General features: G+C 35.0%; 4 protein-coding genes and 1 long non-coding RNA gene across 10 annotated transcripts; 2 read left to right on the top strand and 3 right to left on the bottom strand.

The window, feature by feature from the left end:
• The first annotated feature begins 500 nt into the window (after positions 1–500).
• LOC111811446 (ubiquitin recognition factor in ER-associated degradation protein 1-like) lies at positions 501–5581 on the top strand. 3 transcript variants are annotated; one of them, XM_023698301.1, is made up of 11 exons: positions 501–600; positions 1176–1253; positions 1999–2076; positions 2515–2539; positions 2656–2688; positions 2786–2907; positions 3015–3145; positions 3654–3868; positions 4070–4344; positions 4723–4796; positions 5462–5581. In XM_023698301.1, exons 2-11 carry the CDS (start codon positions 1251–1253, stop codon positions 5478–5480), a joined length of 975 nt encoding a protein of 324 aa, XP_023554069.1. In that variant the 5' UTR covers positions 501–600; positions 1176–1250; the 3' UTR covers positions 5481–5581. The 3 variants fall into 3 exon arrangements, with proteins under 3 accessions (XP_023554069.1, XP_023554070.1, XP_023554068.1); XM_023698302.1 differs by lacking the exon at positions 5462–5581 and having other exon boundaries at positions 4073–4344; positions 4723–4839; XM_023698300.1 differs by lacking the exon at positions 5462–5581 and having other exon boundaries at positions 4723–4839.
• Positions 4823–11231, bottom strand: LOC111811445 (epimerase family protein SDR39U1 homolog, chloroplastic-like). 2 transcript variants are annotated; one of them, XM_023698299.1, is made up of 13 exons: positions 10887–11231; positions 10716–10766; positions 9571–9646; positions 9365–9424; positions 9150–9268; positions 8449–8493; positions 8244–8322; positions 7948–8009; positions 7484–7586; positions 6881–6941; positions 6163–6233; positions 5571–5710; positions 4915–5225 (listed from the first exon to the last, which is right to left on the bottom strand). In XM_023698299.1, the coding sequence occupies exons 1-13, from the start codon at positions 10962–10964 to the stop codon at positions 5124–5126; spliced, it is 1047 nt and encodes a 348-aa protein (XP_023554067.1). In that variant the 5' UTR covers positions 10965–11231; the 3' UTR covers positions 4915–5123. The 2 variants fall into 2 exon arrangements, with proteins under 2 accessions (XP_023554066.1, XP_023554067.1); XM_023698298.1 differs by lacking the exons at positions 10716–10766; positions 10887–11231 and adding an exon at positions 9846–10328 and having other exon boundaries at positions 4823–5225.
• Positions 11232–12173: 942 nt separating this feature from the next.
• On the bottom strand, positions 12174–13619 carry LOC111811447. Of its 2 annotated transcripts, none has more exons than XR_002817542.1 (3): positions 13528–13619; positions 13274–13389; positions 12174–12294 (listed from the first exon to the last, which is right to left on the bottom strand). It is a non-coding gene; the product is annotated as an uncharacterized LOC111811447 (long non-coding RNA). The 2 variants fall into 2 exon arrangements; XR_002817543.1 differs by lacking the exon at positions 12174–12294 and having other exon boundaries at positions 13207–13336; positions 13372–13389.
• A 746-nt stretch (positions 13620–14365) lies between these two features.
• LOC111811864 (30S ribosomal protein S31, mitochondrial-like) lies at positions 14366–15018 on the top strand. The gene has a single exon (XM_023698899.1). The coding sequence runs from the start codon at positions 14471–14473 to the stop codon at positions 14729–14731; it is 261 nt and encodes an 86-aa protein (XP_023554667.1). The 5' UTR covers positions 14366–14470; the 3' UTR covers positions 14732–15018.
• A 1328-nt stretch (positions 15019–16346) lies between these two features.
• Positions 16347–24593, bottom strand: LOC111811113 (kinesin-like protein KIN-7E). Of its 2 annotated transcripts, none has more exons than XM_023697841.1 (15): positions 24330–24593; positions 23581–23816; positions 22668–23005; positions 22125–22214; positions 21924–22024; positions 21700–21813; positions 21530–21611; positions 21386–21453; positions 21213–21278; positions 20935–21059; positions 19981–20317; positions 19426–19527; positions 18500–19327; positions 17739–18058; positions 16347–16887 (listed from the first exon to the last, which is right to left on the bottom strand). In XM_023697841.1, the coding sequence occupies exons 3-15, from the start codon at positions 22885–22887 to the stop codon at positions 16569–16571; spliced, it is 2772 nt and encodes a 923-aa protein (XP_023553609.1). In that variant the 5' UTR covers positions 22888–23005; positions 23581–23816; positions 24330–24593; the 3' UTR covers positions 16347–16568. The 2 variants fall into 2 exon arrangements, with proteins under 2 accessions (XP_023553609.1, XP_023553611.1); XM_023697843.1 differs by having other exon boundaries at positions 23581–23789.
• Positions 24594–25273: the final 680 nt, after the last annotated feature.

Raw genomic sequence — 25273 nt, 5'->3', positions numbered from 1 at the left:
ATATTTTCAAAATATTATTTCTAACCTACTAAAAAAATTAAAAAGTATAGTAATAAATTTAATCCTATTTTATAAAATATATATATATAAAAGTTAACACTCCCACGTTAGACATTATACATAATTGTTATCTAATTTATAATATAAAAAATTCGTAATAGGATAAAATAATGAAATAATATTTGAGGTTAATATTATATTAAAGATAAGAATTATAATTTGAGGTATAGTGTTATTTTTTAATTAAAAATAAAAATTTATATTATTTTAAACAAATTTATAACCATTACAAATAAATTTTTGATAAATTCGTTTTATCTTTATTAATAATTTTTTATTTAATTTCTATTTTTCAAATAAATTTTGATAATGATTTTATTTTTTATCTTTATTAATAATTTTGATTTAATTTTCCTGATATTATTTGGAGTCAGGGCCCAGGCCCAAATTTATATATATATGGCGTGATCTTTACGAAATCGATCTGCTTTTACCGGGTATTCAAATCGGGCGCTCACAAGTGAAACCGATCAACTATCTTCTCCGCATTGTTCTTCCTCCCGCCATCGATCATTCATCGGCGACTCGTTCTCGTCTTCGGTACGACTCTACATTCGCATTCTAGTTGTGTTTTTTCGATTTTAATTCTCTATTGGTTGATCGTCTTGAGATGATGCTCTGGTGCTTGTTGTTTGCTTGCTGAGAAAGCTGAGTGTCTTGAACTTTGAAGTTTCATTATCTTTGCGTTTTTATCCTTAGAATATGCGCATTCGTTTATGAGTAAGCTTATTTGCTGTTATGTTGATCGGAAGTTGTTGGTTACCTGCGGCGGAAGAAAGATAAACATAGTAACTTATGGAGTACTCAGTCTGATGTTTGGTTTATTATTGATTGATTATCGTTGGTGCTAGTTCTGATTTTTTTTTTTTTTTCATATTACAGTTTAGTCTTATTGTTTGCCTTGTTTTGATGTTTGATATTGAGGCGGAATGAAAGTGAGGATGTTTTCTTTCTTTCTTTTTCCTGCTGTTTTGACGATGAATCAGTTTGATTCTCCTGGCGTCCTTAGTGACGCTGTTTAAGTTGTCCTGTGCATTAGCTATTTTTAATGGATTTTGAGGTTTATGATACTGTATTTCTCAAACATTCGGTTTTCTTGCGTTTACAACATGCAGAAGTTCTTCACTGCTCGATTGAGAGCCTTTACGAGGTTGATTATCCGTCGAGGAACTCTACACAGGCTCTACAAAATGGTATGCATGCTTTTTTCAGCTCGTTAAAATGAGAACCTCTGATGTTTTGTGAAACTGCTCTGGATTCTTACGTTACTTGCGTGATTAGAAAATGAAGAAAAGTTACATAGAATGTGTTTTAGACGTTTATGATGCAGAATTGAATTTCATTGACCTACAGAAGGATCTCTTTTCCCTCAATTTAATAAATTACTGCTGCTTTTTGATACTACGTTACTGTTTAATGTTAGTCCTTGACCTGGAGACACCGTGCTTCTTCTGGCTATGGAACACTAAACTTGTTAGAGAAATATCAATGGAACACTAAACTTGTTGGAGAAATATTTGCTGAGGATTTGTCCTAGTGTGGCATATTTATTTCTGCTGCCTAATCCCTTCTAACTAATATGATATATGTTAGCATGATCAGACCACTCCTTTTTTTCCAAGGAACAAAAATATTTTTATACATCTCACTTGCTAGAAGCAGTGTGCCACTTATATGATATATGATAGCTAGATTTAAGATCATAATGTTTTGAATGTTTCCAATCAATCCAAACCTTGAGGAAGGATTTGAATTGTGTTGAAGTTTACTCTAGCCATGTACATGTTACGATTTCTGCTATACACTGGCCTCCAATTCCCCGTTTTAGGAGGGTTCTTATTGTGAAGAATTGTTTACATTTTCTGAAAAAAAAGAGATTGGTCTGTTAGCTTTTGTAACCATTACAACTCATGTATCTCTATGTTTCTGCGTCTGCAGTATTTTGATGGGTATGGATATCGTGGAACCTCATTTGAGCAAAGATATCAATGCTTCTCTGCATCATTTATTGATAAGGTTTGATTATCTTCTACATCTATTCACCATTTTTAGAAACGTGCTCAATTGTTGTTTAGTGTTTGGGGTATTCCTTGGCCTCATTGCATTTTCATTCTTTTGCATACATATTAAGGGCCTTCTTCTTCATGATAGCCGATTAAATGTAGGCAGCAGTTGCAATTTGGTAGTCTTTGTTTGAAGTTTGTGCTTGGAACAAGCATTGGTCATGCATTATTGTTTTTTATAAGCTTGGAGTTTCATATAATATCAAGCAAAGCTACTGCTGCGCATGTTTCCAATTTCTAGGCATATACAGTAGAAAGTAAATATATATTGGAATGTTCTCTTCATCATAATGAACTTTAGAGTATCTATAATTGCAAGTATATAAGTGAATTATTTCTTATTCCCAAAATAGATTAGCTTATTCTAATCCCAGTTAATCTTTTCCTGCAGCCACACGTTGAAACTGGAGACAGAAGTAAGCTGTTCTATCTTTACCCTTTTTATGGTTTAGGTTTCATTTCCTTTCTTAACGTTTTTTTTAATTTCCTTTTCTCAAGTTTCTAATGTTGTTTATTTTAATTATTTTTTCAGTTATAATGCCTCCATCAGCCCTTGATCGCCTTGGTTTGTTGCCATATTCTTAGAAATCATTTTTGTTCTCCTATTTTTTCTGTTGTGCTTTTCATCATAGGTGACTGATTTTAAACACAACCCCCTGCAGCATCTTTACAAATTGATTATCCAATGTTATTTGAGGTTCGAAATGATGCTGTTGAGCGAGTCTCTCATTGTGGGGTTTTGGAGTTCGTTGCAGAAGAAGGCATGATTTACATGCCTTATTGGGTAGGGTTCCCTATTTCTCTTATGTGATGTGTCCCAGGTGTTATTGACTCTTTCTTATATCCTGTCGTATAACTTTTCCACTTCTGTTCTAATTGTTTCCCCTTCAGATGATGGAGAACATGCTTTTGCAAGAAGGAGACTTGGTGCATGTGAAGAATGTCACTCTTCCAAAGGGAACTTATGTTAAATTACAACCTCACACAAAGGACTTTTTGGATATCTCCAATCCAAAAGCAATGTAAGATATTTTTTCAAGTTTTAGCTGGTGAAACATGTGTCTAGCTTGTGTCACAGAAATGAGTTCTAAAGTTGAAATCCTCAGCCATTTTCTTATTAATTTGTAGATGAGCTCTTTAACCTCTAATAAACTAGCCACTATACCACCTATAGTATAACCTTAAGCCCGATAAGTGCACAAAACGCTCGAACATCAAATAACCAACCATGGGTTGATGTTGACCCAATGGTAAAACTAGGCAGCTCTAATCAAATGTCTTTTGAAGCTATGGGTTCAAAGCTCAGTAGTCACTTAGAATGTCGAGTATTACGATAAATTTTTTTGACATCTAGGATTAAACTATTTATCCTTAAGATAAGTTAAAGGTATAGGCCAGCTATTACAAATCTCTCTTTCTCTCTCTCTCTCTCTCCTTTTCTTCTTGTCATTGTCTTTCATAGATCACATGGTTGGTGATGAAGTTCGTTTCACACAGCGGTTTGTTTATTTATTTATTTATGCCATACAGCTTAGAGACAACACTTAGGAATTTCTCCTGCCTCACCACCGGAGACAGTATTATGGTGGCATATAACAACAAGAAATATTACATTGACATAGTCGAAACAAGGCCATCCAATGCAATAAGTATCATTGAGACAGATTGTGAGGTGGATTTTGCACCTCCCCTGGATTACAAGGAACCGGAGAAGCCTGTTGCACCAACCAAGGGGAAGGAGCAAGGTACACCATCTTCTACTCTTTTTTTTCCAATTCTTACTGCAAATTTGGTTTTCTATTTTACTTTTGAAATAGATGTTTTTGTCTAAATCAGTTAATTTCCTTGCAACTTGATTCTAGATAGATTTAGTAATCTTGAGGCATTGAAAATCAGAAGCCCACCGTTTACTAATTCTAGATTATATGTAATGAACTCTCTTGCAGCAGTTGCAGAGGCGATAGAACCAGAAGCTGAGCCCAAATTTGTCGCTTTCACCGGAACAGGAAGACGTTTGGATGGTAAATCTTCAAATCACCAGCCGCAGCCAATTTCATCGGCTAGACCATCTGATGTGAAGCAATCGGGCGGTAGTAGCAGCAGCAGATATGGCCATTCACAACAGTCTGCTGGGTCTAGCTCAGTGAACGGAACTCGTCGGTCTCATGGAAAGTTGGTATTTGGACACAATGCTCATCGAAATCCTAAAGAAAATCCAAAGGTACCCCCACTTTGCACAAAAGTCTTGACGTCATCGTATTGAATTTTTAAGTGTCTAAAAGTGTCTAATAGGTCACTAAATTCTTAATGATGTCTAATACATATATAAACCAAAACTTTAGAGTTGTGTCTACTAAACCAAAAAAATAACGATTTTGTTATAATAATGTGTTAGGTATAAAATTGGAAATTTAAGAACTCGTTAACACTTTCCTGAAATAATATTAGATACAACTTTAAATTTTCAATAACTAAAAATGTGATTTAACCTTTAAATTATTGCCATTTGCAGGTTAATTCATAATTCATAAACTTAATTTGTTGTTTAACTTTCTTTTGCCACTTAATTTATTATTATATATATTTTGTGATTATGTAGGAGGCCTCGAAAGAGAGTAAACAAGAGCAGCCTGGAAAGGAAGAGCCCAAATTTCAGGCCTTCTCTGGAAAAAGGTACTCGCTGAGAGGTTGATTTGATTGTCTAATAATATCCATGCCTATAAATATATTATATATTTAATTTAGCTCTAAGTTGCTGGAATACACATTTACTCAACAGAAGCTCCTAATGTAGTGTTAAAAGTCAAGTCGTGCCTCAGTTATGTCCATAACTTCATGACCAAATATTTGATCTCCTTCTCCACTACAATTTAATCTTGTCTGCATCCATTGTATTTGAGAAGGAAACCAAAACCAATAAATCAAATACCAAACTACATCACAATTAAAGTCGTAACAAAAAAAGAAAAGAAAAGAATTTAATAAGAATGGAAGACACACTTAGGAGAGAATGGCCTTGAGTGCCTCTTTCACAGTCGGGTACTTGAATGTAAAACCCAGTTCCTTGGCTCTCGTAGGAACCACCCGTTGCCCTTCCAAAACCTGTAGCAAAGGCACATCTCAACTTAAAATAGGAGTTGCTAACCTATTATTTTGGCCTCTATACACATTCAATTCTATCTTAGATCTGTACTAACTCATTTTTATTTTCATTATTAATTGTGTGTTTAACAATTAGGCTTATTATTATTTATTGTTTTCAAAATTTATGAAATTTGTTATGCACACAAGAGGGGCCTGTGCTTTGTTCTGACATTTTTTAAACGTTATGTTCTCAGATACAAACTTTCTAATTGAAGAAAATAAACAATTTGAAAGCTTAGAGAGGCATAAAACGGGAGATTTGTTATTAAAGAAAAGTAGTAGGGATATTATTAAGAATCTCACCACAGAAGCTCCTTCCCCAAGGACGGCTTTGAGGGCAAAGTCAGGTACGGGAAGCCATGAAGGTCTGCCCATCGCAGCTCCCAATCGTTCGCATAATTCAGCCAACTTAACAGGGTTCGGCGCCGTTCCATTTATAACTCCTGCGGATTGTTTGTTAGGGACACCTTTGTTTAGATTCTGTTCGATTATGATGATTGATTTCTCTTTTTTTTTTTTTTTTTGTTTAGATTTTCTTTTTTAGTTTTAATTTTTTTATTTTGTTTCTTTGAAATTGGACTATAATTCATATATTTATTTAGAACCTTTTTTTTTTTTTTTTTGAAAAAAAGAAACACAATTATCAAATATACTTAAAAACCAAATCCATTATCCATTAGTAATTGTATTTTTCCATTTTAAGTAAACGTTCTTAAAAAAATATATTATTAGAAAAGCTTTTTTTAATAATTATTTTGAACTTATAAAATGGATAATTAGTATTAGAATAATGTAAGATAAAATAATTGATAATTAGAATTAATGTTTGAAATTAGTTTTTAGTTATTATTTTAGTAATGTTTTACGCTGCAACTATGTCGAATGAAAATATTACCGTTATAAGATGGATTGGTCAGAGCTTCATATATTAAGTTCACAATGTCATCTAAGTGAATCCAGGAAAACCTGCAAAAACCCATTTTAATATTAAATTAAACCGGGAATCAAAATAAAATAATAATCCTTTCTGGAAAGAGTAGTAAGCTAACTATCACAAACGAACAACCTAAAACATATATTTCATGGACTAATCGACAAAAATGGGCCAAAATGTCTCCATTTTTAAAATAAAAAAAAAATTCGAAAAGTTGTTGAGAGGTTTGGGAATTTAGGAATTAAAGTTTTCAGGTAAATCTGTAATTTTTTTTTAATAATATATTATAAATGTTTGTCCATAAATGATTCTTTAAATATCGCTGATATGATATTGGTATGATAATATTGTCCACTTTGAGCATAAGCTCTCATAGCTTTGTTTTGGGCTACCTCAAAAAGCCTCGTACCAAGGGAGACATACCAATGGAGACAATGGAGACAGTATTCACCACTTATAAACCCATGATCTTCCACTAAATTAACGAATGTGGACTCACTCCCATAAAAGTGAATTAATTTCGAAGTTTTTTTGAGAAATCACAACGGTCATCATGGAGGTAAAAAAAAAACTACTCATATTTTGTCAATTACCCAATGTCATGTCATCAGAGTGGTAAAAAAAAGTCTTTCATTTCAACTCATCACATAATTGAAGCATAGAAAGAAAGATTATTTACCATTGTTGTCCTGATCCCAAAGGGCCTCCAGCAAACAGATTGAAGAGGGGTATCATTTTGGCTGCAAAGGCACAAAGATGGAACATTCAAAATACAAAACTAATCATGATAAAAAAATAATAATAATAATAATAATAAAAAAAGATTAAAAAGAAACAAAAAAGGAAAGGATTAAAAAAAGTACATGGATTAAAATAAACGTTCTATTCCACAAAAGGTAAAAGCATATGGACCAATATCTATATATCGAATGATCGGACTCGTCCATTATAATTCGATCTATGGATCGGAGAACTTTTTCGTTGATAGAAACAACGATCAAAGATCGGACTGATAGAACAAACACCATACTAAAACAAATTGAAAAAATTAGAAAAGACACGAAAAACACGATTCTAAAGCTAGAACTAAATATTAGTCCTAACAAAATAAGTGATATATTAGAATTTTCGAAAAATCTTTTAAAGATATTAAAAGAAATAAATGTACGATTAATTCCTAAATTGCATCATTTTCTAAAAGAAGTACAGATAATAAAATAGATTAAAGTTGAACTAAATAATTAAGAAGGAATAAGAAGATCATGAGGTTAAACTCCCATACCTAAAGCACCACCTTCTTTGCCAAGAACAACACCTATACGAATAAGAGCCACTCTGACGTTCTTGTTTGCTCTCAGGGCTGTTGCTTCCCATTCCCTACAAACCTGGAAAATCACAGTCATCAAACAACAGAAATGAAAGTTCACAAAATATTACACGAGCTTAAGATTGTATGAAAATTTTCAATATATGACGATTACGAAATCTTAATGCTCGTCGACAAACCGCTTCACACTAGACAACCATGGAGTGAATTGGAAGAGGATTAAGAGTTTGTTTAGAACGACTTTTTTAAGTGCAAAGAAGTGTTTTCAAATACTTAGGAAGCCGTTTCAAACGATCTTAAGTTTTAAGTTTTACTAGCTCTATCGCGATTTAATTATTTTCCTCTTCGATTTCGAAGAAAAAAATTAAAAAAATCCAACAATTCCTCTTCAATTAGCTCAATCGAACAACTTTTCTCACCTCGGCCAAGTAGTCATTTCCGGATGGACTTCGTTCGTCAAATATTGCTGTTTCACTAGTACCTGAGAGACATAGAATAGTTCAAGTATAATTTACATTATGAATTTGAGCTTCATAATTCCCACGTTGAAACTGAGAAAACAGGCAGCCCTATCAGGAAAAGGATGAAAAAGCAAAGTTCACAACAGCTCGATTGAACTATACTCAAGCGTTGATCATTTTTTTCTTTGAATATTCCTATATTTCTAAGCTAATCTAGATATTGGCATATGTTCTTTCGGATATATAACACATACCATAGTAACCAACAGCTGTTGCGCTAACCAAAACTGTCGGGCGAGCTATGTCGGGGGCATCGTTAATTAAGCTCACAACCTTCACATTAGTTAAGTATTAAATATTGGTATATATATATCAGATTTGGCTTCTGTAAAAGCTAGAAAGGGAAGAAGTCTCTTAAACTGTTTGCAGGACTCTATATTTAGCTGGACAAACGTTTACCTTTGAGGTGACTCTGATCCTGCTTTGCTTGATCTCTTTCTTGATCTATATAACAACGGATACAGAGTATATAATATTAATCTTTGACAAATAAGTCCTCAGATTGTAAAATTGAAACAAGTAGAGTAAGAGATAATAATAGTTCTTTCATCATACTGCCACAAACAGTTGGATGAACTGATCTAAAGCATAGCTTGAATCAATTTCTACCGAGATTGTTCCGTTAAAATATCATCTCTCAGTAAGGTTAAGCCTAATAACCGTATGAGCCAATTGTCTATGTATTTTAGGAATAAATGGTTAGATATTTTGCCAATAAATTGTCTAACCTCTACTATAAGTACCCCTTCACCCGACCAATGTTTTCATCCCAAGAAATACATAGCACAGAGTGCATTAGTTTTTATAGAGTGTCTTGTAATCTCTTTTTGATTGATGTTAATAAAGAATGCGAGTGTTCCCACCAAGAAATGTGTTCAACATGTTTATCTAAAACAGATGTGGTTTCCAGTTATGGACATATCTAGTGCCACCTTAAAATATTCCAAATGTTAAGCTCCATTCCAAGATTAATTATAACTACCACATTCGATTAGAGTAATGAGTACTTATTCGAACAGCTTATTATTAGCTTGTTGAATAGAAAATGAAACCATAAATCACGTTATAGGGGTCAAAATCCATCGGAAATGTGTACTAACCTCAGGAGACCACCTGGTACTTATAGGCAACCCAGCCAAGTTAACAACGCCATCAGAACCTTGGATGCAGTCTTTCCACCCTGGCTCCTCTGCGATCACAATTCCTGGAAACTCCCTAGCTACAAGTTATGGGATGATGTTCAAAAGTTATACAGAAGACAAGTGAGAAGGTACAGTAAAAAATGAAAGACTATTGACATGTGTTACCTTCTTACCCGGAAAAATCAACTCGGCTTTAGATTTAGAGCGTGTCAAAACTCGAATGTTGTGGTTATCTATATCCAGCAACAAAACAAAGAATTCTCAATCAGTTGTTCATCCACTGTATTTGTGAGAAGTAGATTGGAGTAAAAGGTTAAAGATATGATTTGTGAAATTTTTTGGTAAGCTTTTATGTCTAGGTTGATGTATTGAATATAACCTGTATGTAGCCTTTGCACAAGTCTTCGACCGATAAAGCCTGTAGCTCCAGTTATTGATACAGTGAGCTGATTTTTCTGCAACAAAGTTCTTTTTAATCAAGAAATCGAGCTGAGAAAAATGAAAGAGCTCAAAAGGGCTTACAAAAACTTCTTACAAAGAACCTAACCAACCACAGATCTAACAAGACAGGAAAAAGAAAAAGAAAGAAAACAGCTAGCATGCAAATTGCCAATGAACAGGACCATATTCACAAAAGGGTGGATGAAACAGAACCTCCCCCAACATGAGAGAACGATCTCTATAACGAGCTAAACGAACACCAAAAGTCTCCAAAAAACAGTCCCATGATGGAAGTGCGAACTGGGATTTCCGTATGATGTGATCCAGATTTTCAGACGCCTTGCTACTATGAAAGCACCAGTGCGGCCCCAACAGGAAGGAAGGGTGTTTTTTAATGCAACCCATTGTGTTGACTCTCCCATGTAAGGCTTGCCAAGTAAAGAATTCGACCTTCTTGAGAAGGTGAACCTTCCTCGAGTTCCTAGAAGCGCGAGGGCTACTCAAAATGAGGAAAAATGAACAGTAAGGGAGCCCCTTGGAGGGATTAGGGGACCAAAAAATAATATTCCTACTACTCGAATGAAGATGGACGTTTCCCAATGAAGAAAGAAGAGAAGACACGTCAAATGATTCCCTATCTGAAAGTGGATAGCCGAAACCAAAATCACGAGAGTAAGCCATTGGATACAACCCCAAGGAGGAAAGGTGGTATAAGCAAGGAAACAAAGAACAAAAGGGATTGCCACCCAAGGAGATAGCTAACCGAGGATCATAAGACCCTGTGTCAAAGCCTCCGACTCCAATGGGAAATGGCAGAAACATTTAGCCAGCAAAGCCTCACTATGGAGTCTCAAATTAACTATGCCAAGCCCCCCAACGTCAACCTTGAAGTATCAATAACAATAATATGACTTCACAGCTACAAAAATGTTGGGAGTCAATTATCAAACATAGGAAACGCAATCACCAGTAGAACAAACTGACTTCAAATTAACACACATTACAATTCTCAATTCCATGACTGAAATACAAAAAACAGCTATCGGCCGTGTAAACGTAAAACATTGAAATTCAAGTACATACCATCTCTGTTGCATCAATGGCGCAGAAAACCCTGAACCTCTTGCCACATATCTTCAAGAAAAAAGAGCATTTAAGCGAAGAAAACAGAGAGAGGGGCCTTTCATCAATCATTCACTCAATCAATGCCCCCGAAAAGCTAATAAATTGAGATTATTACAACCGAACACTTACTGCCACATGTTGAGGGATGCGAATAGAATGGGAGACAGTACGACTCCATGAGAAGGAAATGGCGCCAGGGATCTCCATTTAGGAAATAATGGCGGTGGGCTCGAAGCTCTGTCGGCAGCACAGTAAGAAGGAAAGACGGGAAAATGAGGAGATCTAGATTAGGATAGGACGGGTTTGATGGTCCGGGCGGCAAGAAGCCATTTCCATCACAAAATTAAGCTCGGTAAGGCTGATTGAAACAAATGGTCCTCCGAGGAAGCTCAACTGGAGTGGACGGGAATGAAAGATCATTAATTAAGAAAGAGAGAATTGGTGATGGGTCAGGGAGAAAAGAATACTTTGGGGTGAGCGAGGTTCAAAATCTCGACATCAGGATAACCCTTCAAGCTACGACACCTACGTCTATTATATAGGTACGTTATGTATTTATTTATGTGCAAATTACACTTTTAGTTGGAGAGTTTAGGGTTTAGTGTCTACTTGATTACTCGAGTCTTAAAATGGAAGTTTGCGGAAATGTTTACAATGTTCTTAAGCTTAAACTTCATTGACGGTTAAAAATGATCACATGGAATTAGCTTATAATGAGTTAGTTAAAACAATAATTTTTATATAAATTTTTCATTCCCAAAACATCGGACCGATTGACCTTAAACCAACATGATTTGTCTTTCTCATGGTTTTCTCTCTCTTTTACCTCTCGTTTTCTTATCCTATGTTCCAGATCTGGAAGCCATAGTGGCAACAACAGGGTTTCCCTCCATATCTGGCAGTCGTGACAGCGCCGACCAGTGAAGGGAAGCAGGAGCGGCAAGGGAACACGAGAGAGGAAGAATGAAGGGCGGCGGCAGCTGTGGCGAGATTCGCCGGAGAGGTGGAGAAGAGAGAAATGGAGAGATAAAGAGAGTGAGGGAAAAATGTTCCCTCATCTAGCTTTGTCACAGGACAATCGCCCTAAGAAAATCTAAAATTAATATTTTTTTGTCACATAGATACCATTTTCCCGTCAATTAAGGATCAGCTAGTCTCAACTTAGGAGTTTTTTAAGCCTCTCAGAAAAATAGCACGCCTCAAACTTGAGAGAGAAAATATATTTGACATCAATTTATTTGATAAACCTGCAACACTTCACGTAAGAAGTGTGTGAAATTATATATATATAATCCATGTCAAAATTTCAAACTTAGTATTATGTTCAAAAGAAAAATTACCAAAAGCTACAACAAACCTTTTAAGAATTTACTAACAAAAAAAAAAAAACAATAAAATTCAATAGAATTTAAAACCTTTGAATATGTCTTCAGAAACTATTAGTGATATTGACAAATACTAACCGTGATCGTCTTGAGTTGCTTGGAGACGAGCCTTGAACTATTGCATATTTCTTCCTCATTCGATTTTTACCTAACTGATAATTCAAATTAACAAAATGTAAGTGAAAATTATTGGACATAGAAACAATAATATCTCTATTGTGAATGTTTTATGGTACCAATGTAAGGCAAATATCTAGATATTTGCCATGAACGATCAACTATCCTTAACATTTATATATTCAAAAGAGTTTGGCAAAAGTTTTAGACTAAGCTACCAATTACAAAAAGGATGAAAAATCTCTATTTCTTTATTCCGTGATTCTTGCATATCATTTAGAGACTAATTTCATTCAAAATGTTACAAATTGTTTCAAAATCATCTTTTAAATAGTTGAGGTTCCGAATCCATTCCACAATAGGTTTCAGCCAATCAAAGCTCCTTAAATACTTTTGACATGTATAATGGAATATATAGCTTACCTAATACCATCATTTTTATTTTATCCATTTCTCACCTCCATGTTTATTGCATCATTGCCGTAAAAAATATTTTTGGTCTTCAACTGAAAATAATATTCCACTCTGAAAATCAGTTGGAAGTCATTTAATCTCCAAATTTCAAACTTGTAAGAATGTAATTTCAAAAGTTTAATGACTAATAATTAAGTTTTACTTTAGGAACAAATTTAATCACCTAATTTTTTAATAAAACTTAATAATATTTTCATAATATAATAGATTTAATTATTTCAAAATTTCAAAGTAAATAAATCAAATCATTAACGACTAAAATTTTATAAGTTGAACTATTTGTTTTTTGTAAAAACAAAGACTGTTTTATAACCATTAAAGATTCTAACATGAACTATTGTTTTTTATCGGTATAAAAAACAAACAAGAAATCTGATCCATAACATCGCCATTAAACTTGATCATCATAACAACAGTTGGCCTCATCCACCAATTGAAGTTTTCTTATTCGAAAAATCGATCCTAGAATAATGCAATCCGAAACTTCATATTGACAATTTCATAGAGAAAACAGAGCAAAAAATGAGACGAACTCGTTACCTCCACCGTCCTTTGTACTACGGAAGTTTCCGATCGAAGAATCTCGAGAGAGATAAATCCAAGCTCTTCGAAGAAACCTCTGTGCATCTTCGTCCAACACTATTTTTCATTTCATCCTAAAAGATAGATACAAGAACAGATCAATAAGAGCATAAGTTTGAGAGAGAGAGAGAACAAAAACTACGATCGAGAGATTAGGTATTAGAAAAGCGAGAAAGAAAAGATGAAGAAATCGAGCATAACTATTCGAAAACCTGATCGGATCTCCAAACTGGAGAACTTCCGAAAGCTTGTTCCCTCTCGCCTCCTGGTTTTCCCCCCTCTCTGCATCTTTTTTTAATTTTTCGCGCCATGAATTTGAACATCTTTCCTCCCAAAAGACCATATATATACCCCTCTCGGCTGTGGGGCCCATTCAATGAACCCGTTTTTTCTATTTTATTTTCTAAAAAAATGTTCATTTCTATTTGTGAAGAATTTTAATTTAAAATTTGCATTAATTAATTCTTTAATTATTCATTTTCGTCTTATGAACCATTCCACGTCTAATCCTCACTCATAAATTTTATTAAATTAATAAAATAAAATAAAAACATAAATCAACCTTAAATTAAAATAATTAGTTTATCCTTATTTTTTTTAAAATTTCAACCATTTATATTTGTCTATTTTTATTTTATTTATTTATTTATTTATTATTATTATTATTATTATTATTGAGTTCAACTATGTAAAGGACAAGAGATTTGAACCGACTACTTCATAGATGATATATATTTTAACTAGTGGAACTATATTTTAACGAAAAAAAAGAATAATAATAACTTAATTTGAACGGTATACACATTCACCAACAAAATTATCAAGTTAAATGAAGAGTCTGAGATTTAAATATATGAGTAATTCGATGATATATGTTTTAATCGGTTAAAATAATAATAATAATAATAATAATAATAATAATAATAATATAAAGGAATAATTTTACAATTTAAAAATTCAATGTGGTTTTTTNTTTTTTTTTTTTTTTTTTTTTTTTTTTTTTTTTTTTTTTTTTTTTTTTTTTTTTTTTTTTTTTTTTTTTGCTGAACCTTTTCAATCGAAAGATGGGCTTGCCCTTTTGGGCTCCTCTATAGTTCGCTCCCTTTTGCCTCCACCATAGCAGTTGGTTCTGAACCATCTTGGAAGAACCAGGCGATGGCGCAGTGGTGCGGCGCGTTAGCTAAGCGAGTGATGGCGGCGGAGCGAGGGTCTCCTTTACTGACGTCGTCCATGGCGGTGGAAGGACTGGTGCCGATCCTTTGTGGACGAGGTGACAAGAAGACGAAGAAGGGGAAAATATTCAAAGGCTCGTACGGCAACGCTAGGCCGAAGAAGGAGAAGAAGATTCAGCGAATTAAGGATAAAATCGAGGTTCCTAGTTCTACTCCTTGGCCTCTTCCTTTCAAGCTCATCTGATTTTGATCTCCTTTGTTGTTGCCTCTAATCAAATCGGACTTTCATGATCCGTAATTTTGAAAAATCAAGGTTTTCTCGAGGTTTAGGGTTTATGTCAAGTCAAGATCGATCTAAGCGGAATTAGAATTGATCTTTAGAGATAAATCGTCTGCTGATGCGTACGATTTCATTTTTTCGAACTGAAATTGGAATACGGAGCTTTTCGAGTGAATTTTGGCTCAGGTTCGAATGATATATGGAAATTTTTGGAAAAATGAAGATTTATGTCAATCGGATCTGATTTATCATACTGAATCTGCAATTTAGGCTTCAACAATCTGCAATTTCGCGATAGATTTGAGAATCAAAGTCTTTTCTCGGTATGTTTTAGAAGATTAACAGAAGAATAATATGATGGAATTAGCAAAAATGTATTTGAAGGTGGAAATGATTAGCAATACATCTCAGTCTCATATTAATGCTTGAATTTTCCAGATTTATTATATTTTACTAAGAAATTTTCCAAATGTCGATTTTCATTTTTTGATCATAAAAACAACTCACCATTTAAGGATTTTATTTTACATTTTAACAAATGGGTAACTTGTTGAGTAACTTGTTAAAGATTATTGGGGTGAGTCCAGAAAATCATGAGTTTATAAGTGAGGAATCCTATCTCCATTGGAATGAGGTCTTTTGGAGAACCTCAAAGTAAAGTCATGAAAGTTTATGCTCAAAGTGAACAATATCATACCATGGAGAGAGTTTATAAGTGAGGAATCCTATCTCCATTGGAATGAGGTCTTTTGGAGAACCCCAAAGTAAAGTCATGAAAATTATGCTCAAAGTGAACAATATCATACCATGGAGAGAGTTTATAAGTGAGGAATCCTATCTCCATTGGAATGAGGCCTTTTGGGGAACCCCAAAGTAGAGTCATGAGACTTTATGCTCAAAGTGGACAATATCATACCGTCAAAGTGGACAATATCTTACCATGGAGAGTCGTGATTCCTATAAGTTCAAAAACACTATTAGAGTGCTTTTCTTAATAAAAAAAATGTTAAATATTAAAATGAAAACCATGTTTGATAATAATTTTGCTCAATCCATTCTAGCCTTAATTAATCTATAATAATCTTGCACGGTCCATTCTAGCCTTAATTAATTTATGATAATCTTGCACGGTCCATACCGATTACAAGATACGACTATTTTATCATATCCATTCTAACATTAACTGATCACTTTTTATTCCAGTCTAATTGATAATAATTTTGTTCTTAATTTTTCGTTTTTTTAACATGTTTACTTCCTTCTAAAATTTCGAAGCTCTTGAATTCCCGATCTAACTTCCAAAAATGATCAAAACAAACAAAACTATAACGAAAGATAAAAAAGATGTATTTAAGTCTGATTGAAAATACTTTTGTTTATAATTATCGTTTTTTTAACATGTTTGCTTTTTTCTAAATTTTCCATCATATGTCTATTCTCGATCAACTTCTAAAAACAAACAAACTACATCGAAAGATAAAAGTTTATATAAGTGAAAGTAGTGTTCATAAGCTTAATTTTAAAAAATTAAATGATTATCAAACGAAGTCTTGGTAATTAAATTCTATCAGTAACCCAATTTGAAGGGCAAAAGAGATGAAAAAAACGTGACAATTATAATGTTTCGAGTTTCACAAAATACACAACCACGAAAAACTAAATCAATCAGCCTAATCTAAATTAACTTCCTAGATCAAGCAAGATTACAAGGGATTTATACAGCCCTATTACAAAATTAATGACGGTTTGGTTTAGTTTCTTTCATAACTATATTGAGTTATTATATGTGCAGCTCCTCAGTTCATGGAAGAGAACTCCTGTTCTTCCAGCTATATGATCTTCTATTTTTCAGTGGTGTGATGAAGCTGAGACCAAAGTTCCCCTTGAGGGCCTGTCCTTGTTCAGCAAACTTCACAAGCTTCGCAACAATGGCGGCACTCTCTGTTACATGGTTCATGTTCTTCGAGTCGCTCCACAAGCAGTTGATCAGCTGCAGTCTTCGGCGTTTTGAATTCAACAAGATTCCCCATTGCTGGAATAGTCTCTTTCTCTCTTCTTCTGAGAATCGTTTCCGCATTAGCTTACTCAATGTTTCTCTCTCGCGACGAAGATCTCTCACACTGTCTCCCGAGCAGAAAGAAAAGGAGCAAGCGTTATGTAGGTGATATACGAAACTCGCATCGATAAAATGAAAAGAAACGAGAAATGTTCGAATGAAGCAAACTTCGTTTGAAAGGATTTACAAATCTTATCTTTCGAGAACGATGGCTTTGAAAATCATACATATTTCTACTTAATTCAAACAATGGATGGAAGTTAAGAAACGCTTAAATGAAGCAAACGCCCCAAGAAATAACTTAGAACAAAGGTTTTGAAATACATACATACTTGTTCAAACAATGGAGGGAAGTTAATGATATTCTAACATTACACAAGTGACGTACAAAACTCACATTGATAAAATGAAAAGAAACGAGAAATGTTCAAATGAAGCAAACACCCCAAGAAGAAACAAAAGTTTGAAAAGATTTTCAAATCTTATCTTTTGAGAAAGAACGAACGGTTTTGAAAAACATACATACTTGTTTAAACAATGGGTGGAAGTTATGGATGGAAGTTATGGAAGTTAATGATATTATGACGTTATACATATGAAGCTCACATCAATAAAATGAAAAAACGAGAAATGTTCAAATGAAGCGAACGCCCCAAGAAATAAAAGTTCTAAAAGATTTACCAATCTTATCTTAAAAAAAAAACAAGGGCAAATCTTTATGCAGGTGACATACGAAACTCGATAAAATGAAAAGAAACGAGAACACATGAAGCAAACGCTCCAAGAAAAAACAGAAGTTTGAAAAGATTTGCAAATCTTTATCTTTCAAGAAATAACAAAGGCTTTGAAAAACATGCATACTTCTACGAGCACATTGTATGAAATTATAACTCAAAAATAAAACAGAGGACTAACCTTGAAGCAAAAGAAACTTTCCGGCCATCTTCCATAGCTTCATTACCGTAATAAAATGATTGCTTCATAAAAGTCAGTCTCCTAATCTCCACTTCCATGTAAATGGAATCGGTAGGATCACCTTGGAAGAGCAAGAAAAAGTAAGTTCTGTGGACTATCGAGACGTTGCAAGTTTGCCAAAGTTCAACTATCATCCTCCGCAGCCTCTGAAATTCTTGGTTCCAATCGGATGTGACTAGTGCAGCATCTTGCAATGTCTCTCCCCCTCCACCACCATTTGAAGCCTTTAAGAGATCCAATTCGTGGCCATCCTTCAGAAACTAGTAAGAACATGCTTCTAATTGTTAGGAGAAATGATAATATTTAGACCTGAATACTAAATATCATAAGTTGATCATTTTCCATCAATATAATCAAGCAAATTGTGGGATTAAAGCAAGAGGTATTCCTGATATTTTCTTTCGTTGCGAACATGCGCACACACGGTTAGAAACCACGGATGTCCATAATGGTATGATATTGTCCACTTTGTGCATAAGCTCTCGTGGCTTTGCTTTGGGCTTCCCCAAAAGACCTCATACTATTCCTTACCCTTATAAATCTATGATCGTTATCTAAATTAGCCAACGTGCGACTCCCTCTCAACAATCCTCAACACACACTGTATGATTGCCCATCCGCAAGATATTATGGGAACTTAGATTATCTTGGAACCATGCAATCTATTTCGAGAAAGTAAAGGAAAAAAAATGCATTCTCACCTGTCCATCAGCAAGTTCTTTCCCATACTCTAAGTTGGTCATTTTCTTCAATCCGGCAACAAAGGCGTCTAAGCGAGTAACGTCTTCATCTGCCGAAGTTTTGATGCTCCGAGCACTTCCTATAGAAGACTGAGAATCAAGCCTCAGGAGGGTGTCATCAAAGACTAACTGTGGGAGTTTCCGTTCAAAACCTTCAGGTCTTCCAGGAAATCTTTGGTCAAATCCATGAGGAGGGGTGGTTTCTCCTCTACCAGGTGATAAATCAGTCGAGAGATTGGCTCTACAACTCCAGCTTCTGGCTAGCTTCAAGCTTCTGGAGCTTGACATATCAGCAGTCACCTTTGAACATGCATGGTCGCGGTAAGGACTGAACATAGAAATAATTTCTGTCCTTCTTACATTATGGAGTCTTTGCTCCGGCTGATCATTTGCTGAATTATTTTGAATCTGATGTGCTTCTCTATTCCCTTTCACAGGGGTTGATATCATTTCATGACCATTTCCTCTAAATTCACCGTTATTAGCAGCAAGCGGTGACAAGTTATCATCCCTGATCGACTCTCCCATTTCAATACATTGAACTTCCTTGCAGTCATCGGAATCTTCGACTATTGCAAGAGCAGTTGTTGTCATTGGACTGTGACCTGAGTAAGAGTCAAGAAACCTCTTTCCATCATCACTGTCTCCATCATAATAATGAGGATTGTTGAAGGATTTTACACCCATATCTCTATCACGAAAATCAGCCACACTTGAAGTTTCTGATGGTGAACCTTCATCCTCTAAAGCATCCCTCGCTTGCAATTTGGAATAACTACTTTCGATATCCTGGAAGGAAGGCAAGAAAATAATATGAAGAACACGAAGGCAACTGACTACATATGCGTGCAAGTAAATCAAGTTAACTTTAATCAGTAAATGTTTACCTTTCTCACGACATCATCATGTCCAACCATACGAAGTAAATCTTCAATCCGGGATTGAGCGAGGTCCCTTTGCTTTGTGAGCTCTCTAATCTCCTTCGCCATCTGCAAGATGAAACATAATGTAATCTATAAGCATTTGTCATGCTAACTTTTTCCTCCTCGTGGCTACCAATTTGAGTGTGAGATAGCCAGTTTGGGTTGTGGTCTCGTTTGATCAAGCGTAGCACAAGATATCTTTAGCCATATATAACAGACAGAAAACTATTGTATAGTCTTCTCTCATACAGTTCTCGACACCAAACTTAATTATAGAACAGATATCGATATATTCTTGAAATTAAATAGAACAAACAAATTATGGACAGGATTTTCTAAACCATTGTTCTTCAATCTCCAGAAGGAAAGTACTAGCAAAATGTCTACCTCTCCTCATTATGACACAAATAAATTTCAGATCATGCCTCATTGCAAAAAAAAGAATATATATATATATATATAGAACTTCAAATTAATTCAAGCATATATCTCGAGCGTGAATTCAGGTAGAATAACAACCTTCTCAATTTGTAGATCTTTCTTTTTAAGTAAGGCTGCATATTCAGAACTGGATGAAACAGGGGCAGGGGTTCTCAACTCACTCTCCAATCTGGCTACCTCTTTCTGCAAATGCTTAACCAAAGCCTTCTGAGACATGACCACGTTGACTTGTGCTTTTGTAGTCACCTCTTTTGCACAACAAGCAAACAAGAGAGTGTTTCTAGTTTGTTCAACGTGAGTTCTTGCGGGGCTCAATGTACAGATGACGGCTGTTCTAGCATTGCCACCTAAGCATGGCTGCAATATTCGCGTCAGCTTAGAATCTCTGTAATTGATATGACCATTTCTTCCTTTGCTGCACCACATAATAACACCAAGGGTTTTAGAAATACAGAGCAGCTTCACTTACTTTGCAAATTTTACAAAAACAAAAAAAAAAAACAGAAAAAGAAAATATGGGAGAAGGTGCACATCTGTTCGTCTACCAATTTGATGTTTTACTCCAAAAATACGTCATTAAGCTAATTGGAAATTTGTTCTCACAGAATATCACGGTCCTTTCCAACCATAAATGAGTTTACCCCAGATGCAAGTCCCATTGAACATCAAACTAAAATGTTATTAGGAGGGTGCTTGCTACATACATAGTGAAACATCAGGAAACTCTTAATAAACAAAGACTGCCGGGGAGCATAATTGAATATTAACTCAGTCAAAAGTCACACGACACAATAGACCAGAATGATAGATTTTAAGCTGTAGTATAAGTAGGATGTACGCAAAGTCAAAAAAAAAAAAATGTAGAATTGCATACATATAAATACCATACGTAAGAAAGTTTTGTATTTCTTAGTGACAATCCATATCTATTCTTAACTCATTAGAGAATGTGCATGACACAAGCATCAGTGACATCTGGCAATTAGTAAAAATTTCAACAACGTAAAGGGAAGGAAAGATGACTTCATGTACCTTAATTTGCGAATGACAGTACCGAGAGTCAGTAAACTGCGATTTATGTGGCAGCCTTCTTTCAATCTCGCCCCTGCTGATAATGCTTGAGCTGCACGTTCACTCCCAGCTAAATCAATAAAATTCTGCCAAAAATGACGGAAGAGTGAGAAGTTAAGACGATTTGTTTCTCACACATTGAATTTCTGTTTATGGAAGTCTCTTAAAAGTTGGAGGAAACGTAGTCAAAATAATAGCTGTGATTCTTCACACACAATATACAGTTAGATGGTCATTACCACACTAGCAGCAAGGGTGGTTGAATTGTCTTTTCCTAAAAACTCTCGAGCAGAACTTTCAATTGTCTGCATGAATCAACAAGGAGTTGGTGAAAATTTTATCCTTGAGATGAAAATTGAATCCCTCGATCAGATTGATCGTGAGATTAATTAAGAAGAGACGTGATGCACACCAATTTAATAATTTGATGAGATCTAGAACTTTTCTCATTCAGCGAGGTCTCTCCAATCCGTCGTTGAGCTGCACATTATAACCAGATTTCATGAAGATATGACATAATAATCAGAGACTAGCAAGATTTTTCAAAATGCTTCACCTTCACACATTGAAATGAGCTCCTTTAAATGGTTCCAGTCCCTCAAAGTTTCCTCAGTGACTTTCTCCACAACAGTCCCTCGCTGTTGATAACCAAAAACTGTGGGAAATGCCAAAATACGAAAACAATAGATTTTTTTTTCTTTTTAAATATGAAAATAACATATCCACCTCATGGTCATCTAGCAGCCTGAGAGGAGTAGTATCTGTGCTCAGGAGGTCTCTAACAGCTTCATTGTATATCTCAATAGCTGAAAACTTCACAACAAATGCTCTTTCTTCATGCTGCAATTTGTTTGGAGGAAAAGAAAACAAACAGACAGTCAGAGAACTCAGAATAGAGCTTGTTAACGGCAAGGGTAAAGGGCGTAGTGCAATCACCAATATTAACTCACCTTTCTAATGTAATCAAATATATCTGACACTGAATGTTCAAGAATTCCGTTCATGGTGTATGTCTTTCCACTGCTTGTTTGACCATATGCAAAAATACTCGCTGGAAATTTGAAAGCATATATATTGGAGTAAGGTCTTTTCTAGTTCATTAGAAACCTTGACATGTTAGAGATCAAAGTGGAATGCAATTATATACTTACAGTTGATACCACTGACTACAGAAAATGCAATTTCTTTGGCTCCTTCCTCGTACACCTGCTTTGTAGAGCAATCACCTCCAAATACTCTATCTGTCACCAAAAAAATATGAACAAAACATTAAATAAACCTCTTATACAATACCATTCAATTAAAAAGTTATATCCCTATCATTGGCGTAATGTACCATAGAAAAGTTAGGAACCACGACTCTTCACAATGGTATGATATTGTCCACTTCTCCACAATGAAGATGTATTCCTTACTTACAAACCCATGGTCATTCCCTTAATTAGTCAGCGTGGGACTCTCTCCCAACAATCTCAACAAGAAATATTTTGAAACATCGACTTAATTTACAAAGCCACAATCATGAATGTACAATACCATCGAGTAATGAAGAGAAATCGTTCGAGTTTAGATAAAACAAACTATTAAAGGGTTCGATAAATATGTGTGAAATAAAGTGTCTAATCCTCATAAATCCACACTTTCAGACGTTTTACAAAGGATATTAAAAGGTGAGAGAGATTAGCATTACTTACCAAAAGTATAGGCACTTGGAAATGTGGACCCCTCCCGTAAGGTATTCCGGTACAAGATACTAGTATCATTGATGCACTCCCAATCCACTGATTCATTCATCATAATCTCCTTCTCATTCAAAGGTCTCAACCTTACTAATACAAGAATTTTCTCTTCACGGGCATTTATTTCCTGCATTTTCTCCAAGTTCATCAACTCCTCTCCGGCAACCGTCCCCATTTCTCAATGTAGCCAAACCTTCTCCCAGCCCAACAGGCCACCACCTTGATTCAGTCTATATCAATCCATAATTGTAGATACCCAAGTCATTGCGCTCATGCTTCGCACATTTTCAGGACTGTTGACATTTATAAAGGAGAGCTTATAAGCCCTTAATGAGTACAATTTCCTGCATAAAATACTACTAATATGCTAAATAAATGCTAATTACTCAAGCCATGAGTGTATTCTGATCTGACCAACCCCCTCAGCCAACCAATAGTAGAAAGATTATGAATTAATAACTTCAACTACAAGCTAATCATGGGTATTTACCCGTCACCCGAAAAATGATGTAAAGCTAGAAAGTAGATTTATGATAATTGCCATATTATGGTTAAGCCTATGGCAATCTAGCTTGACCTTCAATTCTACGCATCCCTTTAAACCCCCTTTTCTCTTGCGGGGTATTTCCCCCAAAAAAATTCACAGATTTCATGTAAGACAGAAAACTCCCTCATAGAAGGAGACCCACAAAGCTTACGGACAAATTCGAGGAATTTGAACAGGGTAAGCATTGTCATCCAACCATATGAATGTTATTGTCATTGAATTCTCCTTATCGCTCTTCACGATAAGGTTTGGTCAGATGTTACTAGAACTGTGAATTCCGAAATTAAAATCAAGAAGACAAGGAACAAAAAAAAATCATACTGTCGAATCGTCTGTCCTTTCAGAAAACCGTTCCCGAAAACGATGCGTCCGTTCGATACAGCGATGCGGTTCAGATATCGAATGCAATGGCCAACTTGCTCGAGAAATGGATTGGATCCTCCAAACGCCGTCGTTCGTTTCTGCCGTTTGGTCTGATCCGAATCCTCTGCTACTCTGCTGCGATTTTCGTTGTCTTAAAGCCTCGTGCGCTATAAGAAAACGACCACGTTCCAAAACTGAAAACTCCCCCGAAATATATAATAATCACAATGTGCATACCGAAATGCACGCGGAATATGGCGCGGATAGACGCTTTACGCAATGGCAGAAATATTCAATTCTAACGGTTAGCTTATCTTAATCAAAATCTCAGTTAAGCAAAGATTGTTAAACTTCTATGTCGCAATTGAACTCATTGATTTACTTCGACTCAAAGAAAACTTCGAATGCAGCATTTTCCACATGTAACAAATTACAAGGAGCTGCTGAACAATTAAAGCATCGAAAATGAAACAATACTCGGCTAGATACGTCCGAGAGGAAAGATCACCGAGATGATAAAATCAGCTACGCAAACATGATAGCATGAACTTTAAATCCAAATCCGAGAAGGACTCAAGGCGTAGCTTCAGAGTAAACAGAAGAAGACGAGGAAGCTTTACGAGTGGAAGAAAGCATCAAAGTGACAATCAAAGAGAGATAGAAAATGTTTAACAAAAAAAAAAACGATCAGGTGAAAGTAAACGTACCGAACGTAGAAATGTGGAAATGAATGCCGAGGAATGGACCTAGATGAAACAGTAACACAACAACGGCGACTCAGCACCGGCCAGCGGCCATGAATCGTGAAGAAGAAGGAGAATGCGGGTGACCAGAGAGGCCGCAGATTCCGGGAACTCACGGTGGAGCCGTCGCTATCAGTGTCAGTCTCACGGAGAAGATAAATTTGAGATGAATCAGTGGCCGGTGGAACCAAATGAGAATCCGATGATGGAGCGTCAACAAAGTTGAAATTTCTCCTCCAACCGCACCTCCAAGAAGAAAACTAGAGTGGAGTGAAATGACTAAAATACCCTTCCTTTCTTTATTATTTTTTTTATAGAATTATATTTAATAATAGAGTTTCTATTTTCAATAAAAATATATTTAAATTTAAAAAAACTATTTAATATATTAAACATAAATTTTAATTTATGTATTTAATAAGTATTACACATACAATTGAAGCTTATAAATAACTAAATAAAACAAAAAAAAAATATATCCTAATAATTTATCAAACATAAAAGTAAAATATTAAATAATTAAAAGTCGACAAAATAAATATAGCAAAACTTTAAAATTAATTGACCAAATTTGTAATTTAACTTTATTTATTTATTTATTTATTTTCTGTTTGTAATTTAAAAGCTGGTAGTATCACGTGATGAAAATAAAAAATAAAAATAAAAATAAAAAGCTGGATAGAAAAAATTAAAAAGGAGAGGTGGGCATATATGGCGCCACGTGGCAGCGGTGTTCCCTATGTCCCTGCCTGTGACCGTTAGATCTGTGGGGAACCAATTGTTGGAGCGGCAAAGAAAGAGAAGCCTCCCAAAGCTGACAAAAGAATAATAAATACTGACAGCAGCTCCCACTTTCTTTTCGTTAAAAATCTTTGTGTGTTTTTTCATTTTTTACCGTCTAAATTAAC

Source organism: Cucurbita pepo, chromosome LG15 (genome assembly GCF_002806865.2).
Source record: "Cucurbita pepo subsp. pepo cultivar mu-cu-16 chromosome LG15, ASM280686v2, whole genome shotgun sequence".
NCBI classification, from domain to species: domain Eukaryota; kingdom Viridiplantae; phylum Streptophyta; class Magnoliopsida; order Cucurbitales; family Cucurbitaceae; genus Cucurbita; species Cucurbita pepo.
Note: the sequence above shows the minus strand (reverse complement) of the source record. Positions and strands in the feature narration are given on the sequence as shown.